This window comes from Balaenoptera ricei, chromosome 6, assembly GCF_028023285.1.
Source record: "Balaenoptera ricei isolate mBalRic1 chromosome 6, mBalRic1.hap2, whole genome shotgun sequence".
Classification (NCBI taxonomy): Eukaryota; Metazoa; Chordata; class Mammalia; order Artiodactyla; family Balaenopteridae; genus Balaenoptera; species Balaenoptera ricei.
In genome coordinates, this window is record NC_082644.1 from 101393032 (window position 1) to 101420865 (window position 27834).

Sequence of the window (27834 nt, forward strand, 5' to 3'; positions counted from 1 at the left end):
CCACTGCTGCATTCAGGATCCATCCAGATTTACAGTGGTTCAAGTGCTCTGGCAAGAACAGGGAGGAGCAGATGTTTTCTAAATTCCTCATATTCAATAAGGAAAGCACATTTCCCTCCTTAAACCCCATCGTTGACAAACAGGGAATTATAGCTTAATGACTGCTTCCAAAAATCTTAGAGGAAACCATAAGCAGAATTTAAAATGTGATCTATGACACCCAAAACCTAAAAGTGACACAGAATAGTAAAATGATAGACAAAGAAATCGGAAGCAAATGCAAACTAAATGCAAGTGGAGACTATAGTTGTTTTTTTTTTAATTTATTTATTTTATTTGTTTATCTTTGGCTGTGTTGGGTCTTCGGTGCTGCGCGCGGGCTTTCTCTAGTTGCGGCGAGCGGGGGCTACTCTTCGTTGCGGTGCGTGGGCTTCTCACTGCGGTGGCTTCTCTTGTTGCAGAGCACGATCTCTAGGCACGCGGGCTTCAGTAGTTGTAGCTCACGGGCTCTAGAGTGCAGGCTCAGTACTTGTGACGCACGGGCTTAGTTGCTCCGCGGTATGTGGGATCTTCCCGGACCTGGGATCGAATCCGTGTCCCCTGCATTGGCAGGTGGATTCTTAACCACTGTGCAACCAGGAAAACATGACAAAAATATAATAAAAAGTAGTTATTATTTTAGATAAAGTAGAATTCAGAAAAAAGAATCAAATTGTAAAAAGGTACATAATTTATAATAATTTATAATTAATATTTAGTAGTCATTATCTTTTATGTATCAAATAACATGACATCAGCAAGTATAAAATAAAAATTGCAGGAAACTTTTACTTAAAAAGTTTTTAAAGTATTTCTACTTAAATGACAAATGTGACAAATTTGTCTACTTAAATGTGACAAATCAAGCCTGCAATAACAGAAAAAGAAGCAAGGAAAGGAGGAACTGAATTATAAACAATAAGATGAAGATCAATTCAGAAGAGTATGTTGTCTGTAAGATTTGTTTCAGGGCCCTCTGACATTTAGCACAATTGAAGCTGCAGCAAAGATCCTTGTACGTATATAAATACTTACATACCAGTGTCCTTATTTCTTGGAGGTGGATTCCCAAATGTGAGATTTCAAAGCCAAAGATAAATATGTTTTTAGTTGTAATAGATAAAGCTGGATTCCATTCCTAAAGATTGCAGCAACTCACGTTCCTACCATATAATTGGTGCTTTAATGTTTTGCCAATCTAAGTGAAAAATGATATCTCATAATTGCCTTAATTTGTATTACTCTGCCTTCCACATTTATTGGTCATTTGCATTTGTTTTTCTATAAATTTCCTGTTCATGTCCTTACCCACTTAAAATTTGGCTTCTTGGAGTATTTTTCTATTAATTTGTAGGAGCTCTCTGTATATTAGGGCATTACATCTCTATTATATGTATTACTAATATTTTTTCCAACCTGTCATTTGTGACTTTGATTTTGACTTTGGTTTTGGTGTTTTTCAGTATATGAAACAAAATTTTTAATGTAGCCAAGCACATCTGTGTTTTCTTTTATAAATTCTGGGCTTTCTGATTTGCTTAAGAATTCTCCCCTTTTCTAAGTTCATGTATAAGGTCTTCACATTTTCTTCTTTTTTTCACATTTAAAGCTTATATAAATCAGAGATATACTTACCGTAAGTGATGTGTCAGGAAGAGGTCCAATTTCATTTTCCTCATGATGCACAGCCAGTAAATAAATAGATGGGCGCTTTTCCCACTTAATTAATTAATTAATTGATTTTTAATAAATTTATTTATTTTATGTATTTATTTTTGGCTGCATTGGGTCTCCGTTGCTGTGCGCGGGCTTTCTCTAGTTGCGGTGAGCGTGGGCTACTCTTTGTTGCTGTGCACGGACTTCTCACTGCAGTGGCTTCTCTTGTTGCAGAGCATGGGCTCTAGGCGCACGGGCTTCAGTAGTTGTGGCTCGCGGCCTTCAGTAGTTGTGGCTTGCAGGCTCTCGAGTGCAGGCTCAGTAGTTGTGGTGCACAGGCTTAGTTGCCCTGTGGCATGTGGGATCTTCCCGGACCAGGGCTCGAACCCGTGTCCCCTGCATTGGCAGGCAGATTCTTAACCACTGCGCCACCAGGGAAGCCCCCACTTAATTTAAAGGCCACCTTTGTCCTATGTTAATTACTCACAAGTACTCAAGGTTATTTCTGGACTCAATTATGCTTCTAGGATCTATGTATAGATTCTAATGTTGAGTACATATTGTTTTTATTACCATTGCTTCAGAGAATTTTAAATGGTGTTAAATAACAGGTTAGGCAAAATGAAGAGTGAGAAGCTACTGGATTTGGATTTTGGTCCCAAAACCATTGATCACCTTTGTGAGTGCAGTTTCCACGGAGATATGGAGATTGAAGTTAGCTATGGTGGTGTCCAGGAAAGAATGGAAAGTATAGATAGTACTCTTGAAGAATTTAGCAGTGGGAGGATGGAAGAAGGTGGTATGGTGGGTTGAGTGGAAAGCAGGAAAAAGGAAAATGTTTTAAAGCCCAGGGAAGATTTGTACGTTTGTGGCCCAGAATAAAGGAATCAGTGGAAAGAGCCTAACGGATGACTGAGGATCCACATCTACCAAAGAGTTATAAACATCCCTAAACTTCTTCCCAAAAGAACTAAAATAATGTGATTATCAGAAAATGGTGTTACTTAGTTTCAGGCTCCGTATAATGTGTATTGCCATTAAGGTTTGCCATGTCTCAATTCAACATTAAGCCCTACATTAAAAGAATAAATGAATGAATGAATGAATACATAAATACAATAAAATAAAATCAGCTATACCTCCCTATTGGTGGAAACAATGATAAAGTTAAGTACGATTCTGAGGACCAACACTGGGGGAGGAAGCTGATGGAAGGAGGCATCACAGGGACTCTGCTTCCTGATAACCAAGGTAGTAAGAATGGTTTTACCTAACATTTGCCTGTTCCCTTTTATTCTGTTCCAAACAGGATTAAACCTGCACCCTGGGGCTCTGGGCAGTGGTTTCCAAACTCAGCTGCACAGTAGAGTTACCTGAGGCCCTTAAAAAAAAATCTCAATTCCCAGGTGGCACTCCCGACCGATTAAATCAGAGTCATGTGAGACTTGTGTCAGTATTTTTTTAAAGCTTCCCAGATGACTCCAATGTGCACGAAAGCTTGTGAACCACTGATCTGGGGCCTTGGAATCAGCTGACAATGTAATGTTGTTTTCTGAAACTGGGACATGTGAGCTTTGGCAAGGTATAGTGTGAAGAAATATTAGAGACAGATGACCAAGACTGTGTCATGGGACAGAACATAGTCTCTGCAAGCCAGTTTACTTAGAATGTCCTTCAAAGAAAATGCTATTGATACTTTGAATGGGGGTGTTTTCCAAGGGGGGTTTAACATGAGCAGGAGTCAGAGTGTTTGCATAATGGGGTGCTTTGGTCACTGTGCAGGAAAAAAAAAAAGTTTTAAATATCACAGGAAATGAAAGAGAAGCTACTTCTGATATGGAGTTGAATGTGAGAATTTAATTACCAAGAACAAGAAAGGAGTCATTCATTTTGTAGTTTCCTAGGAAGCAAACTCATTTATTTTTCAACTCACCCAGCAGCTAGCATGTTGTTTAAAACAGCTGCCAAGAGGCATTTAAAAATTAACTGTACAGGGGCTTCCCTGGTGGCGCAGTGGTTGAGAATCTGCCTGCCAATGCAGGGGACACGGGTTCGAGCCCTGGTCTGGGAAGATCCCACATGCCGCGGAGCAACTGGGCCCGTGAGCCACAACTACTGAGCCTGCGCGTCTGGAGCCTGTGCTCCGCAACAAGAGAGGCCGCGATATTGAGAGGCCCGCGCACCGCAATGAGGAGTGGCCCCCGCTCACCGCAACTAGAGAAAGCCCTCGCACAGAAACGAAGACCCAACACAGCCAAAAATAAATAAAAAAAAAAAAAAAACAAAAAAAAACTGTACAACAAATTGTTTTGACACACAAGCACCTAGAAAAAACACATGTTCACACCCACCTTAAAATCAGAGTTTCCAAAACTAAAATCATATTTACTGGGAAACAAAATGAGTCATACTGAAATTTGAAAAAACAGAGCACTAAGGTGTCACGCTGACAGCTGAGAAGCTAAAAGAAATATTTGCTAGTGTTTGAATGTTATTTCCAGGGGTCAGTCTTTTTGTGATCTCTTAACTAGAGAACAGGAAATTGAGTTTCTCACCCACAGAATCCTCTAATAATGAGAGATTTTTGCTTTTACGTAATTGTGTGTACACAAAGAATTTCCAAGCTTAAGATTTTTTTTTTTTTAATTTTGGCCGCACCCGAGGCATGCAGGATCTTAGTCGCCTGACCAGGGATGGAACCCATGCCCCCTGCAGTGGAAGCGCCAAGTCTTAACCACTGGACTGCCAGGGAAGTCCCCAGGCTTAAAAATTTGCAGTACAAAGATCTGGGTTAGAATTCCAACTCTGCTAGGTACTGGTAGGTGACCTTGGATAATGATTTAACTGCTTCTAAACCTCAGTTTTATTATCTTTAAAGTAGGGATAATGATAATTATGACGATGATACTTAGATATCCACAGCATATGTTGTTCACAAAATGTATAACTCCACGCCTAGCACAAGATAAGCATTTAATCGATGGTGATCATCCCTCTAGCCTTATCCTATTTATAAACTAAGAGACCCAGAGAAATGCCCTTATCTGTCACTGTCTGTTATGTAAAGCTCATATAGACACAGATGAAATGTTTTGGCTTTAATAAAAGACACGTGGTGGGGCCACTGGGGTAGACAGGGCAGGGGGCTGGAGTTGCCAGTTGCCTGTCCTTCTCTTTTTTTTTAAATTTTTTTAAAATTCATTTATTTATTGGTTGCATTTGGTCTTGGTTGCTGCGTGTGGGCTTTCTCTAGTTGCTGTGAGCGGGGGCTATTCTTCCTTGCGGTGCGCGGGTTTCTCATTGTGGTGGCTTCTCTTGTTGCGGAACACGGGCTCTAGGCATGCAGGCTTCAGTAGTTGTGGCACGTGGGCTCAGTAGTTGTGGCTTATGGGCTCTAGAGCGCATGCTCAGTAGTTGTGGTGCACGGGCTTCAGTAGTTGTGGCGCACAGGCTTCAGTAGTTGTGGCTCACGGGCTTAGTTGCTCTGCGGCATGTGGGATCTTCCCAGACCAGGGATCGAACCCATGTCCCTGCACTGGCAGGCAGATTTTTAACCACTGCGCCACCAGGGAAGTCCCTGCCTGTCCTTTTTTCTTTTGTTTTTTTTTAAAATAAATTTATTTATTTTATTTTTATTTTTATTTTTGGCTGCGTTGGGTCTTCGTTGCTGTGCGTGGGCTTTCTCTAGTTGTGGCGAGTGGGGGCTACTCTTCGTTGTGGTGTGCAGGCTTCTCATTGCAGTGGCTTCTCTTGTTGTGGAGCAGGGGCTCTAGGCACACTAGCTCAGTAGTTGTGGCTCGCGGGTTCTAGAGCACAGGCTCAGTAGCTGTGGTGCACGGGCTTAGTTGCTCTGCGACATGTGGGATCTTCCCAGACCAGGGCTCGAACCTGTGTCCCCTGCATTGGCAGGCAATTCTTAACCACTGCTCCGCCAGGGAAGTCCCCTGCCTGTCCTTTTAATGGAAATTTAAAAAAATATTTGTAGGAAATATTTACTAAACTAATCCCAAGACTCCAGTCCCTTGGGTATTCTGGGATTTGGGGCCAAGCGCAATCAGGTGCTCTCACGTGAGTAGATGGAGCAGCGAACTGGGCTCTGCCTTGGGGCTCATGGTCTGATATGAGAAATAACTCGGGTAAATTAATAAATAGGGTGATTCCAGGAAAAAAAAGACCTGTGGTTTCATTTAGACATGCAGTATTCTGAATCTTCACTCTGATTCCTCAGCTGGGACTACTCTCCTTCTGAAGTCCTGCTCCTCTGTCTTGGTTACCCTAGTGCCCTATATCCAGTGAAAAACTAAAAATACACTGAGTATAAACTATTGGTTTATTTTAAAATTTTCCAGATTCCCTTGGAGACATACCATCTCCCATCAGCATATCAGCTCATGCTTGCTTTCTCCTTAATCTCTGCTGCCACCATCATTTCCATAATCCAAACTCCTTTGAACCTCAAATGCCCCATCTTCAGTGCCACCAGGTACTGCCTTTTGGGACATTCATTATTTCAGTACTATTTTCACAGTCTTTCCTTCTGCCCCAGATTCCTCCATCAATTCATGGCTTTTCTAATAGTTTTTCACACTCCCAAATATGGGGACCCTCATCTTTACTTCATTTTATTATTTTTTTAATTAAAATTTCATTTTATATTGGAGTATAGTAGATTTACAACTTTATGTTAGTTTCAGGTGTACAGCAAAGTGATTCAGTTATACCTAGGACTTTATAAACACCTAAATCTCAAATTTTTCAAATATTGCTTCTCCTCCATTCTCTTTATTCTCTCTTCTGAAATTCTGATTGTATGTATTTCAGACCTTCACATTCCACCTCCGTATCTCAATCCCTCTTTACATTTTACACATCCTTTTCTGTCTGTGCTTCAGATCTGTCTTCCTGGTTTGCTAATTTTCTCTTCAGCTGTATTTAATATTCTGTTTAACCCATCTACTAAGAAAGGTTTTTCTAAAAATATTTGTGTTTCACTGCTAAAAATTATATTTGATTAAAAAAATTTTTTTTTTCAGCTGCTAAAAAAGCCATATGGGGGCTTCCCTGGTGGTGCAGTGGTTAAGAATCTGCCTGCCAATGCAAGGAACACAGGTTCGAGCCCTGGCCCGGGAAAACCCACATGCCACGGAGCAAGCCTGTGCGCCACAACTACCGAGCCTGCGCTCTAGATCCCATGCGCCACAACTACCGAGCCTGAGCTCTAGAGCCCGTGCGTCACAACTACTGAGCCTGCGAGCCACAACTACTGAAGCCCGCGCGCCTAGAGCCCGTGCTCCACAACAAGAGAAGCCACCACAATGAGAAGCCCACGTACCACAACGAAGAGTTGCCCCCGCTCGCAGCAACCAGAGAAAAGCCCGCATGCAGCAACGAAGACCCAATGCAGCCAAACATAAAATAAATAAATTTATTTAAAAAAAAAAATGATGGCAGAAGTACATGTTAACCCCAAACCCTACGCCAACACAAGCAGGAACGAAAATGAACCAAAAGCAAGGAAAAGTATTAATACTTTAAGTAGGCTGTAGCTGGGAAAGGCCTCAACACTATACACCCTGAAGAATGCAGCCTTTATAATGCCGTTTGGAACAAACTGATTTGCATGACCTGACAGCAGTTTCTAGCTCGTGACCACAGTGCGGTGTTACTGACTGTAACTGGAGTCAGTTCTGAAGGTTCCCACCAGTATGAGTCCTGAGGGCAGGGACTAGCTGCTGGAAGAATAAGAAACACTCCCACTGGGGCCCATTGACCCATCATTGATTGCTAAGGGACCCAGTGTTGCAAGAGATACTTGCCTGCCAAGCACATCATTTTTTCTCTGTCATCATTTCCTATCAGATTGGGGCAGTGTCTAGAGGCAAGGACTACTTCACAATCGCAGAGAACATTGAATAATCCTATGCTGACACATTTGGAAAACTAGATGGGAAGAGATGCATAATTACTATCTATCTACATAGCTGAAGTAGCATATTTTAAATGTCCTCGGCCAGAGAAAGAAGGAATTCTTGCCAATTAACACATACCAATGGACTGCTGCTTTGAATAGGTAACGCAGGAGAGAAAACTAGAGATATCAAAATTGATTTTTAAAAAGTTCTCAAATAAAGTATTGGGTTGGCTAAAAGGTTCGTTCGGTTTTTTCTGTAAAATGGTCTAACAGCACTTAGTTGTCTTTAACTTCATTCGAAACAATTTTGTTAGATTGTATGTGACAGCTGTCATATCAGCGTGCATTTAAAAAAAGACATCGAAATTGGTGAATTTTTGTGTAGCCATTTTAATATTGAAGATGGAAGAAAAAAAGCAACAGTCTTGGCATATTATGCTTTATTATTTCAAGAAAGGTAAAAACACAACCAAAACGCAAAAAAAGATTTGTGCAGTGTATGGAGAAGGTGCTGTGACTGATCAAATATGTCAAAAGTGGTTTGCGAAGTTTCGTGCTGGAGATTTCTCACTGGATGATGCTCCACGGTAGGGTAGACCAGTTGAAGTTGATAGCGATCAAATGAGATATTAATTGAGAACAATCAACATTATACCATGCGGGAGATAGCCGACATCCTCAAAATATCCAAATCAAGCGATGAAAACCATTTGCACCAGCTTGGTTATGTTCATCGCTTTGATGTTTGGGTGCCACATAAGCTAAGCGAAACAAACCTTCTTGACCTTATTTCCACATGCGATTCTCTACTGAAACGTAACAAAAATGTTCCATTTTAAAACAAATTGTGATGGGCAAAGAAAAGTGGATACTGTACAATAATGTGGAACAGAAGAGATCGTGGGGCAAGAGAAATCAACCACCACCAGCCACACCAAAGGCCAGTCTTCATCCAAAGAAGGTGATGTTGTGTATATGGTGGGATTGGAAGGGAGTCCTCTATTATGAGCTCCTTCCGGAAAACCAAATGATTAATTCCAACAAGCACTGTTCGCAACTGAAAGCAGCACTTGACGAAAAGCGTCTGGAATTAGTCAACAGAAAACACATAGTCTTTCATCAGGATAATGCAAGACCCCATGTTTCTTTGATGACCAGGCAAAAACTGTTACAGCTTGGCTTGGAAGTTCTGATTCACATGCTGTATTCACCAGACATTGCACCTTCAGATTTCCATTTATTTTGGTCTTTACAAAATTCTCTTAATGGAAAAAATTTCAATTCCGTGGAAGACTGTAAAAGGCACGTGGAAGAGTTCTTTGCTCAAAAAGATAAAAAGTTTTGGGAAGATGGAATTATGAAGTTGCCTGAAAAATGGCAGAAGGTAGTGGAACAAAACGGTGAATACATTCAATAAAGTTCTTGGTGAAAATGAAAAATGTGTCTTTTATTTTTACTTAAAAACCAAAGGCATTTTTTTGCCAACCCAATATTAACAAATAGAATCTGGGAGCAGATTTAAATAATAATTTACCATTACTATGACTGTGTATTACAAGAATGCAAAGGTGGCTAAATGCTTGAAAATTTGTATTAATGTTGACCAAAGGGGGAAAATCATATAATCCCATGGTAGATTTCAATAAAACATTCATAAAATTTAATGTCCATTCTTGATAAATGTTCTTTGTAAAATGGGATTAGGTGAATAATTTCCTTACTATCAAAACATATCTTATACCAAAAGCCAATATCAAGCTTAGCAATTAAGCACTTATAATTTCTATAATATGACATTGCTTTTATGTGATAGACATTGCAGTTAGACAAAAGAACAAAATAAGAGGTTTAACTATTGGAATGAAGAAGACAAAATTATCATCATTTGCAGATAATAGAAAGCATAAGATTCAGCAGAAAATTACTGAAAATTAAAAGAGTAAAAGAGAGTTGAGAAAGTTTTGATGATATAATATTAATATTCAAAAATCAAAAGTCTTATAATGTATAAGAAATATAACCCAAATTTCATCCATTTTAAAAGTACAAAACATAAAATTATACAAATAAATTTGAATTATGTGAAAAAAAGAGAAAATTACCAAGAAATAGAAGATAATATATGACTAAGTGAAAAGGCATCCCCTGTGAGTGCACAGAAATATTCTCATATAAATTCTTCCAAAATAATCGAGAAAATCCCTTTTCTGGTCAAAATCCCTACATGATATTTACAGAAAGAAGCATATTTCAAAGTATTGTATGAAAAAAATGTGGTATCTCAAATCAATGGTGATTGGGAAAAGATAATCACATAAATAATTGTGCTATTTTAACTGCAGTGAATAGTGTGAAAGAAAAATACAGGTTGGTGTGAAATGTTTTAAATAAAATGTGGGTTCTTGTTTCATTCATTACACAAAATAAATTCCAAATACAGCAAATGCTTTAAAGTAAAAACCAAAATTACATAAGAACTAGGAGGGAGACTGGACAAATATTTTTATAATCGTGGGTGGAAAGTCTATCTGAACATGTCATGACAGCCGGTGATCACAAACAAAAGATTAATAACCTCAACTATGTAACAGTGAAAACTTTCCAATGGCAAAAACAGACAAGAGCCCTATAAATAAAGTTGAAAGACAAAGGACAAATGTGGGAAAATATGTGCAATACAAATGACAGACAACTTGCTGCTACTCTGGTATGAAAAGAGTTGTGTAGTCATTGAGAAAACATCATTATTCCTCCCAAGGGAAAAAGTATCGGTTCTTTAGCGGATAGAATTTTTCTCCTGTCTCTACTGACGTGTTCCCACAGACTCTGAAGATGAAGGAAGAGGGATGACCAATGGCAGTTCCTATCACTCACTCCTGCCAGGATCGTCCCAGCGCCCTTCACACACACACACACACACACACACACACACACACACACACACCCCATGTGAACATACCATACACACATACACCACACAATACACACATATGCACATACAACAGACAACACACACATGCAGCCATGTACCATACACACACCCCACATGAACATACCACATACACACGCACCACACAATACACACGTGTGCACACACAACACACATATGCACACATGTACCATACACACTATACACACCCCACGTGAACATACCATACACACATGCATCACACAATAACACATGTGTGCACACACAACAGACAACATAAATATGCACACATACACACACTCATGCCCTTTGGGCAATTTATTGAGGAATCATAACTGCCTGTTTGTGGTGTGTACCTTCCAGGAATACTGTTCAGCTGTTTCTAAGCTTTGCATTCTTTCTGGATCCAGACATTGCCCTGGGATGTGGTCGTGGACGGGACGTGTCCTGTCTGCCCCAGAGTGGATTCAGTGCCTAGAGGAACACCGCAGCCTATTTCCCAATTCCAGTCACTGGAAAGGCTTTCCTCCCTCTGCAGAAGGGCTCTGCTTTTGTGAAACGAAGCCAGAATGAACAGTGAGCTGAAGCCCAGTCCTCCTCAGGTTCTGCCGTTAGGTGGTCTTAGTCCCCGATGGTTTTAGGAAACCCCCTTCCCTTCCCAGGTTTGGCAAGGTCTTCACGGGGGACTTGGGGAAGGGGGCCTCCAATCATGAGTGACTGCAGAGGAAGCCAACATGGACCATAAACTGTCATATGACAACTTGTCCAGCCACGATGACAGAAATTCCCCAGAATGTATCTAATCGAGGGACAAGGTCTCTGTGGCAACAGTCACCTGTGGAGGTCACTTGTGGAGGTCCACATGACTTCAGTTCTGTGGAGGCCCAATACTGCTGGAATCCCCCTTTGAAGACTGCCGTCAGAGCCTGAAGCACATTTTTTGCGGGTGTTCTGAGTCCATAAGTGAAATGTTTTTCAGATTGTATTCAATTTTTGGAAATAGGTAAAAGCCATTTGCCACATGTTCTAGTGTTTTTGTTTTTGTTTTTTGGCCATGCCAGTGGCATGCGGGATCCCGACCAGAGATTGAACTCATGCCCCCTGGACCGCCAGGGAAATCCCCCCAACATGTTCTAGCTTGTAAAAGAAATGTCCATAGAGAACGGATTTGTGGTTGCCAAGGGGGAGGGAGGGTGGAGGAGGGATGGAGTGGGACGTTGGGGTTAGCAGATGCAAATTATTTTATATATACAATGGTAAACAACTAGGTCCTACTGTATAGCACAAGGAACCATATTCAACATACTGTGATGAACCTTAATGGAAAAGAATATTAAAAAAGGATGTATAAGGCTTCCCTGGTGGCTCAGTGGTTAAGAATCCGCCTGCCAATGCAGGGGACACGGGTTCGAGCCCTGGTTCGGGAAGATCCCACGTGCCGCGGAGCAACTAAGCCCGTGCGCTACAACTACTGAGCCTGTGCTCTAGAGCCCGCGAGCCACAACTACTGAAGCCCGCGCACCTAGAGCCCGTGCTCCGCAACAATAAAAGCCACTGCAATGAGAAGCCCGCGCACCGCAACGAAGAGTAGCCCCAGCTCACTGCAACTAGAGAAAGCCCCCGCGCAGCAACGGAGACCCAACACAGCCAAAAATAAATAAAATAAATTAATTTTTTTTAAAGAAAGAATGTATTTTTTAAAAAAAGAATGTATATGTAACTGAATCACTTTGCTGTACAGTAGAAATTAACACAACATTGCAAATCAACTATACTACAATAAAAAAAAATTAAAGATATGTCCAACTGGTTAAGTTTTAATGATACATGTTTTATATGCATATATAATGTTTTCACCGTATGTAGAGAAACAGAGACAGAAAACCGTGAGGTAATAAAACTGCTTGATGTTCTTTGGTAGCTCATAAACAAATTCTGAAGGCAATTCCCAAAGGGGATTTCTAAAGATTTTTCAAACACTAATAGCATCACTGGAATAAGTGTTTATTTAGTTTTTCAAAGTACTTCGAAGAAGTATATTTAAATGAATATCTAGTATGTTTGGGGGAAAAAAGTCTCATTAGAGTCACAAATTGTGTAGCAGATGTTCTCTTCTTTCTAAATGTTATTTTCAAAGGCTTAATAAGCATATCTTCCCCTTCTTATATGTACCTCCCTGCATCCCTCCAGCACCCAGCCAATCCAATGCACCATCAACTCCTTCATTTTTACTTTGGTAATGTCTCTCTTACGTTGGTCCATCCCTCTATTGTGATCTTTAATGTCTCTTCGTGAAATTTCCTGCCTTTGTTCATATTCTTATACCCCTCCCCCCTTCCATTACTGGAATTTCCCTCCTAGTCTTCTCTGCCTGATAAAACCCTCCTAATCCTTCAAGGTCCAGCTCAAACTCTACCTGAGTAACCTTTGCTACCCCCTTCCCTCTTCCTCTTCTTTGCACCCCTTCCCTCTTGTCTTTCTGCTTGCCATTCTGCTTGTAGTGTAGAAACTCCATCACTGAAGGCATTCAGTAAAATATTTGCTGGGTGTTGTGAAATGAAGGTTGGACTGATGTCTCAATCAGAGGGGAAATTCAGGGTCAAATGAAAGCAGATGACGTCAGCTTCTTTCAGCTGGGCAAGAGTCCAGTCTGCTCACAATGAATGCTAAACTAACAGGACGGGACTAGATTTCACACTTCCAGTCTCATTTCTTTGAAAGAGTACTGGGAAGTTTCCTGGCTATACTCCAGATAGAGGACACACATCAAATCCTCCTTAGGGTTTAAGAAACATGCCTCAGACAGATATGATCCATTGGAAGCTATCAATTAGAGAAGAGTAGTATTAGGCAAGAAAAGAAAAAAGCGTTACCTGGGAATAGAAAGGTCGAAGACACAGGCTGTGTGAGCTAGGATGGAAATCACACCTAGCCTTTGGACAGTGAACATTTTGATCAGCTGTCTGATGTCCACCTGGCTTCCTACTCCCATGTTATGTTCTTCATTTCTTGCTTCATTTTTGCTGGTGCAAGAAAAATTAAAATATAGGTGTGACTTCCAGAGAAAAATAACAGCAGAACTTGTGAATTGTCTGATCATTCTTTTCCCCTTGCAGGAGGATCTTACAGTTTTTGTTATTGATATAGTAAGCCTATTAACTCATTTTTTTAATTGATTTTAAACAGCTTTTATTCTTTTTTTAAACTAATTTTTATTGGAGTATGGTTGCTTTACAATATTGTGTTAGTTTCTACTGTACAGCAAAGTGAATCAGCTATACGTATACATATATCCCCTCTTTGTTGGATTTCCTTCCCATTTAGGTCAGCACAGAGCACTGAGTAGAATTCCCTGAGCTATACAGTAGGTTCTCATTAGTTATCTGTTTTATACATAGCATCAATAGTGTATATATGTCAATCCCAATCTCCCAATTCATCCCACCTGCCCCTTTCCCCCTTAGTATTCATACGTTTGTCCTCTACGTCTGTGTCTCTATTTCTGCTTTGCAAATAAGATCACCTACACCATTTTTCTAGATTCCACATATATGTGATAATATACGATATTTGTTTTTATCTTTCTGACTTACTTCACTATATATGACAATCTCTAGGCCCATCTACGTCTCTACAAATAACCCAGTTTCGTTCCTTTTTATGGCTGAGGAATATTCCATTGTATATAGGTACCACATGTTCTTTATCCATTCCTCTGTTGATAGACATTTAGGTTGCTTTCATGTCCTGGCTATTGTTAATAGTGCTGCAATGAATACTGGGGTGCATGTGTCTTTTTGAATTATGTTTTTCTCTGGGTATATGCCCAGTAGTGGGATTGCTGGGTCATATGGTAGTTCTATTTTTAGTTTTTTAAGGAACCTCCATACTGTTCTCCATAGTGGCTGTATCAACTTACATTCCCACCAACAGTGCAAGAGGCTTCCCTTCGTTGTTAATCATATTTATTGCAAACAAGTGTTCCCCAAATGGTTAGACATTGATTCCCACACTTCCCTAATAATCTATCACTCCCCACTAATTTGAAATCACTACCAAGCTCTATACTTAGCAGGAAGGACCACCAATAATGCACTTTGCCAAATGACAGGCTCAAAAGGTGGGCTCGAGGGTGGACCCAGAGCAACTCCAAGCCAAATGGACAGTGACATTCCGCAAACTGGTAGTTAAAAAACCAAAAAGCCTGTGGTGATTCAGCAAGCTTACTCCTGAGAATAATAATAATAATAAAATCTAAGTACTTTTGTCTTAGAGTACGTGGCATAAGTATTGAGTTCAGAGCATTTCCAAAACACAGTATAACTCAGGCTAACTTAAGCTATGATTTCTTTCATTGGGTGTCAAATCCCATCCCTGTGTGCTATGGATTTTTTTTTTTAAAGCTTTCTTTTCACTGTAAATATTCATTATAAATCTTATAAACATAGATTTAAATGATTCTAGTGGCCTATCACCACCCTCAGAGTGGGGTTCCTGGGGAATCTCTTCAGACTTAGATAGGAATTCACTAAGATCAGAGAATTTTGGAGCTTCTCGGTTGAAATGCTTAAAAGTTCAGCATAGCTACGCAGCCTCTCCTTCAGGCTCAAGTCTCAGGCTCTCATTCCACTCAGAAAGCATCGGTTCAAAATACGTGGTTTTCCCTGTTGCTCAGTTCTAACAATTTCTTTTTCTTTCAGTTTACCAGAATGCAGCATGGTGGTTGATGAAGCAAACAATTACCCAAAGCAGGAGTCATATAGCAAAAAAAAGGTATGCAAAGCAGGAGTCATAGAGCAAAAAAAGGTATGCAAAGCAGGAGTCATAGAGCAAAAAAAGGTATGCAAAGCAGGCGTCATATAGCTAAAAAAGGTAAGTCAGTTTGGAAACTTTATCAGAGTTTCCAAAAATGCAGGCTAATACACAGCAGCAGACTAGAAGTAGTCCAAACAATTTATTCTTGGGAAACTGGTGAAGGCCCAGGAATTAAGGTCAACGACCTGGGTGACAAAGCTGAAGAAAGCTGGGTGGACAATAAAGGGCCAGTTGGCAACTCACTTGCAGGCAGAGGCTGAGGATGATGAGCTGGCCAGCCAAGCGTGGAAAGCTATGAGTGCAATACAATCGATACAGACCACAGTCCCAGGTCAAGTGTAGAATAAACACAAGTATCCCTCCAATGCACATAGGCAGCCCTCCGAGACACACAGGTAACTCCCCAAGTCTGTTGGGCACTGTGTGTCCCTCCAGGAAAGCAGACCGCCTCCTGCCGTCCAGAAGTAGGTCTCTGTTTCTTCTGTCTCATCCAGTGACAAGCCTTGGTCTTTCCATGCCTGGCTCACAGTGAAACTCACGTGCCCTCCCAGCTGTATCTCCAGTGTAGGTTCCAGTTCTGTTCTAGCTCCGCCCCGATTTGAGTGATCTCTTTACAGAGGTCTGCAGGGGTCTCAGCAGCAGCCTGCATGTTGAGGGAGAGGAAGTCAGAGGAGTGGCTGCAGAGAGGAGGGGAAGTGGGGGAAAGGGGCTGACACCAGAGGTGTGTTACAGCTGGACACTGAGATGCAGTCTCACGAGGTCAGTATGGGGGCTGGTCCTTTTACCTTTGCGGAGTTCCTTCAGCTTCCATCTAATCCACTGAGCTGTTCCAGATGCACAAACTCAGATTGATATTCAGACCAGATAGCTATGTGTTAATTTTCTACAAGAAATCCAGTAAAAATGCTCATGAATGCTGATCACAGGCAGTCAAGTCAGACTCAGCTGTTTTGTGTCCTTGGCGGCAAGCTGCAGACAGGCTGGAGTCTTTGAGTCTGGCAGCCCCGTGCACCATCTCCCTTACAGGGCCACACGCAGTACGGACGTTTATAATCTCTGGCCAGGACCAAGACACTGTCTTCCTTGTTCGGTGCAAGAGATGCGCTGCCCAGCTGCTGCCCCTTCCTAGGTCTTGTGATAACAATTCCCCTTTCCTGGGCTCTGCCCCTCTTTGGCCAGAAAGCAGCATGGCGGAAAGCCTCATGGTTGTCCCTGACCATCCCAGCACAGCAAAGCGTCAGTGTCTGCATCATCTGGTGTTCATCTCTGTGAGATCTCAATTCACAGTGATCATCCCAAGACAACCCAAATTCCCTCTGGTTCTTGGAGCTGAGCCCTCTTTCAGGTTCTAAGGTTCACTCTTCACTGGAAGGCCCCTTGGACAGAAGGAATCACAGCTTGTGGCAAGAGCTGTACGTGCTTTGCCCTTTGTCTCAGCCATTCTTGGCTGCACACAGCTACTGCCAAGTCCTTGGTTATGGAGGGTCTTGGGGCTGGGAAGGACCTTTGTGCTCTCCAGCGCTGGTCCCTGGAGCTCTCACCACCCTCCGGAAGCCTTGAACCTGGTCAGTGTTGCCTTACCCTGCCCAGCCCACCAAGACGCAGGATGGCCCTTTACAGGGACTATAGGGCAACTAACCCTACAGGCCATACACTAGGCTCACTAGAGTTTGGCGGAAATAGACTTTTGCAGGCCAAGTTCACAAATCCTGAATCCTGCTAACCCAAAGGCTAGGAGATGGGACACATGCCCATGGACCCAGGGAAATGGTGTTCTTTCCCTTCCCCAAATCTCTGTGCCTTGCTCAAGGGAACGCAACCAGTCCAAGGGGAGATGGCAGTCTTCCAGACCCAGTTACCTTCCTGAAACCTCTGGCCATTGGTCACTTCCACCCCTGGCAGCCTTGGTACCTCTCCATAGAGAAAATAGAAGTATTCCTAGGCTTTTGCTATAAAGTTAAGTAGCCCTGTCAGAAGAACCTAGGAAAAATTGTGGTAGAATTTAAAGTCTATAACTGATTTTTTCTTTAGTAACTTATGGTAAGCAAAATTCTATGAGATGACCCTCATAATCTCTGCCACTTGGTGTCCACAGCCTGTGTAATTTTTTCCCCTTGAGTGTGACTTAGTTCTAACCAACAGAATATGGAAAAAGTGAAGGGCTTTTGCAGATGTAATTAAGGTTCCAAATTGGTTGCTTTTTGGTTAGTTAAAGGTAGATTATCCTGGGTGGGCCTGACTTAGTCAGATGAAAGCCCTTTAAAAGAGGAACTCGGCCCTCCCTGTACTCAGAGATTGTCCTTGCTGACTTGATGAATTGGGCAGTCTGTTTAGGAAACCCACCTGGCAAACAACTGCAAATGGCCCTCTAGGAACTATGACTGGCATCTAGGACCCGAGGACAGCTTCCAGCTGACAGCCAGCAAAAAGTTGGGACCTTCAGCCATACGACCACAAGGAAATGGATTCTGCCAACACTATGAATAAGCATGGAAGGGGTATCTTCCCCTGTCAAGCCTCTTGATGAAGATGCAACCTAGCCAACACCTTCCTTGCAGACTTGTGATACGCTGAGCAGAGAAACCAACTAAACCAAACCTGGATTCCTGACCCATAAAAACTGGAGGATAATAAATGTGTAGTAGTTTAAGCCATTACGTTTGTGGTAAGTTGTTACACAGCAATAAAAAAATAAAAAAGCATATATAGTCTTTGCTATAATTCTCTCTCAAATATTTCATCTTCTAGTTTCTAGTTGTCCCCCAAAATCACATTACCAAAGATTCATAAAAAAATTTTAAGAAATCTGAATCAGCACTGTGAAACAAGGAAGAATGCATTCAACATTCAGAAACTTTGGGAAATTTTCAGAAGTTTTTCAAAAATATAAAGTTTAAGTTAACAGCTGGCAACAGAATTCTTAAGGAGGAAACTATTCTTGTTTAAAAAATTACTTTGGTAAAGTACTTTGGTTAAAAAAAAGAAAGACATAGATGAGTTGTTCTGCATTTCAGGAATTTAGGGGATTTGATAAAGAATGAAGATGGGAAGGGATGGGAAAGGAAGGAAACTTCGAAGAACAAAGATAACTAACATCCTCTTTTAATTATTTGTGTATCTAAAATATAATACTCTCTTGTTATAGGCAGAAAAATGGCCACCAAAAATGTCCACGTATTAATCTCAGAGCCTGTGGATAAGTTATCTTCCATGGTAGAAGGAACTTTGTAAATGTGATTAAGTTAAGGATCTTGAGATGGGAGATTATCCTGGATTATCCAGGGAGGCCCGCTGTAATCTCCTATAAATGAAATGGGGGCAGGGGTAGACGGGAGAGTCAGAGTCAGAGAGAGATTCAAAGATGCCACACTGTTGGCTTTGAAGATGGAGGAAAGGCCACAGTCAAGAAATATAGGCAGCCTCTAAAAGCTAGAAGCAGCAAACAAATGGATTCTCCCTCAAGCTTCCAGAAGGAACACAGCTCAGCCAACACTTTGACTTTAGCCCAGTGAGACTCATGGCAGACTTCTGACTTCCAGAACTGTAAAATAATAAATTTGTGTGGTTGAAAGCCACCAAGTGTGTGGCAATTTGTTACAGCATCAGTAGGAAACTAATACACTCTCCATTCACGTTATCTAAATGCCCCAAGTCCTTAGTGAAACTTTGGGTGGAAATCATGAAAAGGAGCTGAGTTCCACAGGTGAGTCGATGCAGGGGGGAACAGGGACCCCACATAGGAGGATGAGATGATCCATCAGCTAAATTAATTCATAGGAAGCAGAAAGTAGGCCCTAGAGTTGATCATGGGAATATAACACATCCACCTTTACCCCCTCATGGAATTTTCAGAAATCTTAAAAGACAGCACTGGCTGCCCCACCAATTTTGTGATGGAAAATTAAACCAAACTTATCCAAATCTAAGTGTCTTGGGTTTAGAAGGAGACTAAGCAGTACCCATCATATTTTTATTGACACATGTGTAATAGGATATTAAATGGAACACTTTCTTTTCCTTATGAAATTTTATTTTTATGCTTTTGAATAGTAATATACTTACATGTTTAAAAACAAAACAAAATAAGAAGATAAACACTTAAAAGACTCACTCTCACCCTGTCCACCTTCACCCCATTCTTCCTTGCTCCATTTGTAACCATTTACATCAACTCACTGCTATCATTCCTGTGTTTATGTAAAATTGAATAAATATTCTCATTCCCCCTCTTTCTTACATAAGAGATAGATAGCGTATGATATACACTATTCTCCATCTTGTTTTCCTCATTAAAACAATACAGCTTAAAGATCTCCCCATATCAACGCGTAGAGTCCTTCCTCGTTCCTTTTTTACAACTCAGGGTATTACATTGTGTACATAGAAGGATCATAGTTCATGTAACTAGTTTCCTCCTGAGAGGCATTTGGGTTGTTTCTAAGCTTTTGTTATTATAAGCCACGTCATAATGAATAACCTTGCTCATGTGTCATTGGGAACATGTGCAGATGAATCCATGGGATAGGTCCCAGAGGTGGGATTGCTGGGTTAAAGACAAAGGCAATGTAAATATTGCCAGATTTCCTTCCATAAAGGTTGTACCATTCTGTACTCTCACTAACAACGTTTATGTTCCTATTTCCCCACAGCCTCAAAAGAGACTGTGTTGTTAAATCTCTGGCTTTCTCATTGACGGGTGAGAAATGATACCTCACTAACTTGCACTTTTCTTAAAAGTAAGGTTGAGCATCTTTTCTTACGTTTGGGAGCCATTTACATTTCTTTTTCTGTGAACTGTATTTTCCTATCATTTGGCCTCAAATTGGACCCTTTTTGTTTCAACCAAAGTTCAAAAAAATTGAAAATAATAGGTTGCAAACACTCCCATATTCTAAAAGAAGGCTTTCCAAATGGTCTTGTGACCCTTAGTCCAATACCCAGGCTATAAAGGGGTTTAAAATTGAAAAGGCCAAAAGAAAGTAGTTCTTTAGGGAAAGCTGTTGGCATTCTCTGCATTTTCTATCCCCCACCATGACGGTAGGAGGTAAGGGGACCTTCCTCAGTGCAAGTCAGGAAAGAGGAGCTTCAAGGGGACCTCCACTCAGAGACTTTGTGTCCCCTAAAACTTCAGAGGACACAGAGGTCTGGTACCTGACTCCAAGGATAAGAAACCCAAGGATCAAGAAGCTGAGGCTGTCAGGCCAGCATCAGGGCAAAAAAGTGGGAACCACATTGGAAAGTAGTAGAAGCCACACTTCCACTGATGGAGGCCAAAGGGTCTAATGGGTAAGAAAACTAAAGTCTGTGGCTGGAGTGATCTGTGATGGTGGGGCAATCCCTCATTTGGCATGGCAAGGGTCTGTGAGTTTCTGTGAGTCAAGTAGATACCCAGGAAAGTAACTGAGCTGGAGGAGCCATCTTTTTTTTTTTTTTTTTAGGAGGAGCCATCTTGATGTGACTTTTCCCAAAAAAGGCAGATTGCCAGGGCAAGAGAACTCTAACAGTGCCAGCAGTAAGAGGCTGTGGGATGCACTTTCAGGGGCAGGATCAGAGGTAGTGACATAAGAGTTCAGGATAACAAGATGTAAAATATCTAGACACACACAACCAAAAATAAGTATGAATAACCTTGTAAGTTGAAAATTAGAACACGCTAGACAGGAACACACACAAACATTAAATGGAGACACATATTGTGTTCTGGGATAAGAGCACTCTTTATTTAATATATCCCCAAGAAAAATATGAAGATTTTGGGGGGAACTTGACCAAATAATTCTTTAGTTTACATATAATAAATATGTATACATGAATAAATATATAATAAAACCTGAGAATACTCTGAGAATTAACAGAAAAAGGGTGGTAACTTCTTTTACTTCATACTAAAAAAAAAACAACCCTATTTTAAACTTATAGCAGGTGGTATTGGCACAGAAATAAATCAGCAGAACAAAAGAGAAAGTTCAGAAACAGACTCTAGTATATGATTCAGTATACGAGTCAAATCACGAGGGGAAAAAAATAACAGTCAAGGAATATTCATAGAACAACTGGCTAAACCATTTAGCAAGAATAAAAAAAGACCCCTCCTGACCTCACTCCTTATACTAAAATGTTTCAGATGGATTAAAGATTTAAATGTTTTTTTTAACTGCTGAATTATAGTTATTACCTTGAGATTGGAAGGTCCTTCTAAGCATGGTACCAAAGGCAAAATACATAAGGAAAAAGACTGATACATTTGACTACACAAATTTAAAGTTTTTGTGTGGCAATGCATGACACAAACAGGTCAAAAGGGAAATAATAAAGTAGAAAATTTGTTTACAACACATGTGACAACTAAAAGTGAAAATTACTATAATACAAAGAACTTTTTCAAATCAATATAAGCCAAGCCAACTACTGAGAAAAAAGGCACATCACCACAACAGAATTACAAATGACCAATCAACATGCAAATTAGTCAGAGAAATGCAAACAAAACATTGAAAGGTCATTTTTCACCTACCAGATTAATCAAGATTAAGAATATCAACGATGCCCAGGTATGTTGAGGCTTCCTGCTGGTGAGAGCATAAACTGGTATAAACTTTCTGAGATTCCTCTGACAATATGTAGTAAATCTACAATATATAGTTTTCATTCCAACAACTTCAAGTCTAGGAATTTAGCATAACTGATAACTGAATACAATTATACAGACATATATAAGAATAGTAAACATCTGGAAACACTCTAAATGCACAATACTCAACAGAGTATTAGTTAAATAAATTATGGTACCAACTTTTAATGCCATCATGATTGACATGAAAAATGTGTCCAATGCATGTTACAAACCACATGCCTAGTTTGACCCCATTTTGGTAACCTTGAGTTATGCCAAAAAAGTATGGATATGGATACACACACGCACACACACAGAGACACACACACACGTCACCAGAATGACTCATTCATTCTCTCTCTTTCTGAAACAATGGATGTACACTTTTTAAAATTGATTTGCCTCACTGCATCACCTGCCCACAAATGGACACAGAAAAATCCACACCCACTTTCCTCTCCAAAATCAGGCACTTGAGATTAACCAACGATGGCTGTGGAAGGCAAATGGTCCTTAAAACACCATTTGATTGACGTCTACTACCCACTGGTTTTCTCTCTGATGAAGGGAATGGAAAAATTAAAGAGTTAGGAAATCGGAATATGAGATTAGCAAAAAAAGGGAGCCTTGAGAATTCTTTTATACCTCCTTTAAAATCAATTTAAATGCTAACTTTATTCCAATCTACTATGGAATTTCAAGGTAATGACTTTTGCTCTGGTCTTAATCTTAAGGGCCCAGCTGCAATTTTAGGTCTGGAGTCATGGATGGACTATTACCTATTTCCCCTAGTTAACCTCCATCTATTTTGGTTGCTTGTGGCTCCTTCTAGAAGTGATGGGGGAAGGTATATCACAGTGAAAAGATAAGTATAAAAAGACACAGTTGCTATAATAGTAAAAGTAACAATTGAAGTTACGTCTCTGTCTGAACCCATCTCTCCACTCTAAAATGGGAAAATGATAACTCTTAACCTTCCCACCACACAGAACTGCTGTGAGGATGGAATGAAAGAACATGTATAAACAAAAACTATGGTGGAGATAAATAAAAACTATGGGCACCAAAAAAAAAAAAAAAAATTCAGCCAGGGAACAATCTGCTCCATATCTGGGCAACCCTCAGTTTTGATTCCTAGTCTAGAAGGGAGCTCAAGACTGGATCTTGGCACTCGCCTCTACACCCTGTCCCCAAGACAGTTAATAAGGAAAAGAAAGATCCTTCTTCCATCACTATCTGAGGATCTAGCTTTATTTAGTGGCACTCATAACCCAACTCTGAATGCTACCTGATCAGTCCTTCAACAGAAGGACCCTGCATGCTTCTAGGAAGACCCACTATTGGTCTCCTGAGATGCTCTCCCCGCCTTAACCAGGAATCCACTTGGGAAAAAAAGGGACGGTATTGTGGTTAAGCTACCAGGCGAATTCAGAGAACTTAAGGTTACCTTCATGTGCATGAGAAAATGATCAGAAAAGAACTGCAGGAAAATGGCGCACCCTTCTTGCAAATGCTCAGCACCTACTTCTGTTAAGTATTAACACTGAGCAACTCTGTGCTATAGTTTGGAACATTTAGAGGAAGGGACAAAATCTATGTTTTTGTTATTTCAGTATTCTTTCATGAACTGCTTTTACATTTCTGCACTGTACCCAGAAGTACATTTTACTTCATCTTTAGTCAGTTTTCTTAACCAGAAACTTTTGATACCAAGCAAATAGGACTTCTTCCTTTCAATGACAATTATGCTAAGTTCCCATGTGGACAAATGTAGCTTCTTTGGCAGTTAATTCTAGAACTTGAAATTAGGGGGACTACAGAAACATATGGTATTTACAGAACTGGTAAAAAATAATAATAAGGGGGAGAAACTCAGATTCTCTCTTTGGTTAGAGGAGGCTTGGAGGAAAATCCTTACGCATCAGAGACCCTACCTCATACTAATCAAATAATTTGTAAAGATTCCAAATATAATTCAAGAGCTGTGAAAACTGTATGAGTTTGAATTGTTGCACATAAAAATTAAAAGTCGGAAGCTATTTGTGTTAGTCTATTGAGAGTTCTACTCTACAGTTCACCTGAATGAGAGCAGGAAGTGTTCTACATGTTGGTCCTAAGTTGTAGACTGAGACGGCACCTCAGAGGACAAAGGACAATTATTCCTAATACTGCCCAGTACTGGCTGGGGCCAGGGCTGACAGCTGGCCTTGAAAACTCAAGCATCAGGGTATCACTTCCCTCTCTCTGACTCTTCCCAGTTGAGAGGATATGCTTTGGGCCAGATCTCCCTGGGGGAGCAGCTTCATAGAGAGTTGCCACCTGTTCCTATCATTGCTCATGTCTCCTCATCTGCCTACAAGCCCAGGCTGCTCAGATGTGTCCCTCACCGGTGCCCAGTGAGCCGGTGGAGAACACACCAGCCCACCATGTGGGAAAGACTGTCCCTTTTCCTCAGGACTGTGGTGTTGCCCAATTCTAGGACCACGTTCATATATGCTGCACCCCGAGTTGGGCAATATCACTGCCCCCCCACCTCTCCCCATGCTTTCTATGCCCTAGGCCTGGAGAGGGAGGGAGAAGGCGGAGGAGGACACCACCGTCACTTAGAGAAGCCACAAGCTTCCATCCTTCTTCTCCCTTCGTTTCTTGCTGAGCCTTGGAGTTACACTGTTGATTAGGGAGGAAAGTTCAAGAACACTGATTCGGGCTTTAAAAGTCAAATTGAATCCACTCCATCTGTAAATTCAGCATATTGACAGTAGGTCCGGGACATGGTTCATGATAAAGTAACACTCATAGTTACTGACGTTGTAGATAAAAGGGACGATCGTGTCGCCCGCATTGTTCCCCTCCCCACACAGGACTCTGGCCGTGGGCTTCATAGTGTTGCAACCCATTGTTACCACACCACCCGCAAGTCTAAAAGGAGGCACAGAGCATTTTTAGGAAATGTTCAGTGAAAAAAAAATTTGCCAAGGCTCTTCTAAACGTTCATGTGAAAGAGAACTGTCTAAATTAACAGAATATTTTTACTGGAATGAAGACTTATGGCTTTTGAATACATATAAGACAAAAGGAACTGTATCAAAGCAACACTGCCTAACAGATATTGCAGGGAACTTACTGGAGTGGCCAGGCTAGCACACTTTCTAATTAGTGTGTCAACCAATTGTCGGAAAAGGGCTTCTAAAGTGTTTGCCGTGTTTGCCTGTCAGTGATCTCTAGCCTTTACAATGACCTCCTTCATAAAGTCAAATTCTAGCCGACACTTAAGTCTACCTCATTACTTACTGTAAAAGAATGGATTCTGAATTAATGACAGAGATGCTATAAAGGAAGAGGCAGACAGTCTCTTGCATTCAGTGCCTAGAGGAGCTGACTCTCCGGCGTCACTCAGAGGAGAACACAGGCCCAGCCCACGTGACCTGTAGCCTGTGGTCAATATTACATTGTACGTCAAGGTTCTCAAGTTCAGAGACACAGAACTGGTCGTGCAGCAGGGAAGACATCAACAATTCCCGAGTGTCCTCCTTTTGGGGGATTCCAAAGAGATAGTCACCGTCTTGAATCCAGGAATGGGATTGCAGGCCCACGCACACACAGGGCCTCTGTGCACACGCCTGAGAAGCTGTCATAACATCTGCCCCAGCAGCAGTGCAGCCTCTTCACGCAGCATCGGCAATCTAGACACGGCGGAGGAAAAGAGAGTTCACTGACACTTAGGTTTTCCTGCGGTGCATCCCTGTGTGCACGGGAAGCGGTACAGGAGATGAGCCACCACTCTGTGAGTGGTCAGGGCGCCATCACTGACCCTGCTCTCTTCCTGGGACTGGAGGGCACGCCCCTCCCTCCTGAGGTGCAGAGTTACCCACGCCTTTCACCTGCTGAGCCTGGGACAACCTCCCGCACTCCCCCTCTGACCCTCCTCAATCCCAGCTGTTCTTCCTGACTCCAGCCCCACCCTCCCTCCATTCCACTCATTCCTCAGAACTGACAGTCGCACATACCACACTGCTGAGAAGGAGAGGAATGCGAGGACAATCACCACAGCCACAGAGCCTAGCCCGACGCCTACCATCTGCTGCAGCGTGAGCGATGAATCTGCGGGACAGAACCACACGCTGAACCCGCAGAGCACAGAATCACGGCCCTCCCCGGAGGTGCACACCCACCTGTGCTCGCTCTGTTTTAACCAGAGGTTGGCCCCATTTAACAAACCATCCCAAGAATGCCCAGAGTTCCTCTGTGCCCCCTCAGTTGGCCCTGAGAACAGGGCATCAGGAAAAACCGTTCCTCGGCATTTTTGAAAAGGAAGCGTAAAACCGGGCCACATTCAAGTTACAAGGGATAAAAGCTGATCTTGTTGGGCACACACATACAGCATCCTGTGTTGTGTGTGTTGGTCCTCTCTCAAGTCAATTACACTTGATCGATTTTTACCGGCAGTTTTCCTTTGCGTCGAGGAAGATGTCATTCTGACGTCATTTGGACTTTTGCTCCAAAAATGATAGCTCCAGTGATCAAATATAGCAAAAAGGGACTTCCCTGGTGCTCCAGTGGTAAAGAATCTGCCTTGCAATGCAGGGGACGCGGGTTTGATCCCTGGGCAGGGAACTAAGATACCACATGCTGTGGGGCAACTAAGCCTGCGCGCCAAAACTACTAAGGTTGCTCGTCTCCACTAGAGCCTGCATGCCGCAAACTACAGAGCCCATGAGCTCTGGAGCCTGTGCGCCACAACTAGAGAAGAGAAAACCCGCCGCCACAAATAGAGAGAAGCCCGAACACCACAATGAAGAGTCCGCGTGCCACGATGAAAGATCCCTCACGCCTCAACAAAGATCCCGCGTGCTGCAACTAAGACCCGATGCAGCCAAAAATAATAATAATAAAAATATTAATAAAATAAATAAATAAATCTTTAAAAGAAAAACAAATATAGCAAACAAATCCTTTCTGTTGGGTAGAGTCATCTGTCATTTCCCCTACAGGAAGCAAGGGTAGTACCTCCCTGCTCTGTTCAGCAGGTTGCCGTGAAGATAAAATAAGAAAACTGATGTAAAAGCTCTTTGAAAGACATTCATATGTTCTATTCAGAGGTGCATCGCATGTCAACTCCAGGGAGATCCCTGGCTGTTAACTGAAAAAAACACACATTTGAGTTGTACATTTGGGACAAGTGACTAAGTCAGGGCATCATGTTCTAAACTAAAGATCTCATTTTAACTTGCAAACACTTACTTAGCACTTACTATGTGCCAGACACTGTTCTAAAGCCTCTCCTAACCACCCACTGGGTACCATAATAATAGCACCAGGTATTATTACACTGGGTACTATTATTATTCCCATTTTATAGATGATGAATCCAGACATGGAGTGGTTAAGAAACTTGCCCAAGGTCACCCAGCTAGTAAATGACAGAGCCAGGATTCAAACCCAAGCTGCCTGGCTCCAGGGTCTTTGCTTTTGACCACAGCACCATGCTTTCCCAGTGCAGATCTGAATGCAGCTCTTTCTGCAGCAGAGTGGGTCATGTTCTCCCCCAGAAGTCAGGGGTGTTGGCCCAGATCTTTCCTCCACAGGCTGATGATTATGGGGCCTCAGGCTGTGGTTGCTCAAATTCCTCTTTGGAAGAACAAAAATCTGTACAATGGTGCCACCAGCCATTGAGAAGATCTTGGGGGGCTGACTTTGCATGTATAGAATTAAAAATAAAAATACCACCAAGTCATGGAATAAGTTTAAGGGAGTGCAACCAATTCCAAATTTTTCCAGATGATTTGTTGCAGTTGTCATTGTTGGAATATCAAATTACAGTCATCCCTTGGTATCCATGGGGGGTTGGTTCCAGGGCCCCCCTTGGATACC

The 27834-nt window shown here is 41.6% G+C and overlaps 1 protein-coding gene across 16 annotated transcripts in view; it reads right to left on the reverse strand.

Annotated features, from left to right (window-relative positions):
- Positions 1 to 316: 316 nt before the first annotated feature.
- Positions 317 to 27834, reverse strand: part of SUSD1 (sushi domain containing 1) — a 149049-nt gene continuing 121531 nt past the window's right edge. For 4 of the 16 annotated variants that reach the window (XM_059925311.1, XM_059925314.1, XM_059925301.1 and 1 more), the window contains 2 exons: positions 25971 to 26064; positions 21112 to 25646 (listed from right to left, as the gene is read on the reverse strand). In XM_059925311.1, coding sequence (XP_059781294.1) covers position 25646; positions 25971 to 26064 — 95 coding nt within the window. In that variant the 3' untranslated portion in view covers positions 21112 to 25645. Of the gene's footprint in view, positions 628 to 8067; positions 8416 to 8439; positions 8974 to 13408; positions 13559 to 15476; positions 15994 to 21111; positions 25647 to 25970; positions 26065 to 27834 lie in introns of those variants that run through there. The other 12 variants (XM_059925312.1, XM_059925310.1, XM_059925303.1 and 9 more) reach the window with 8 other exon arrangements.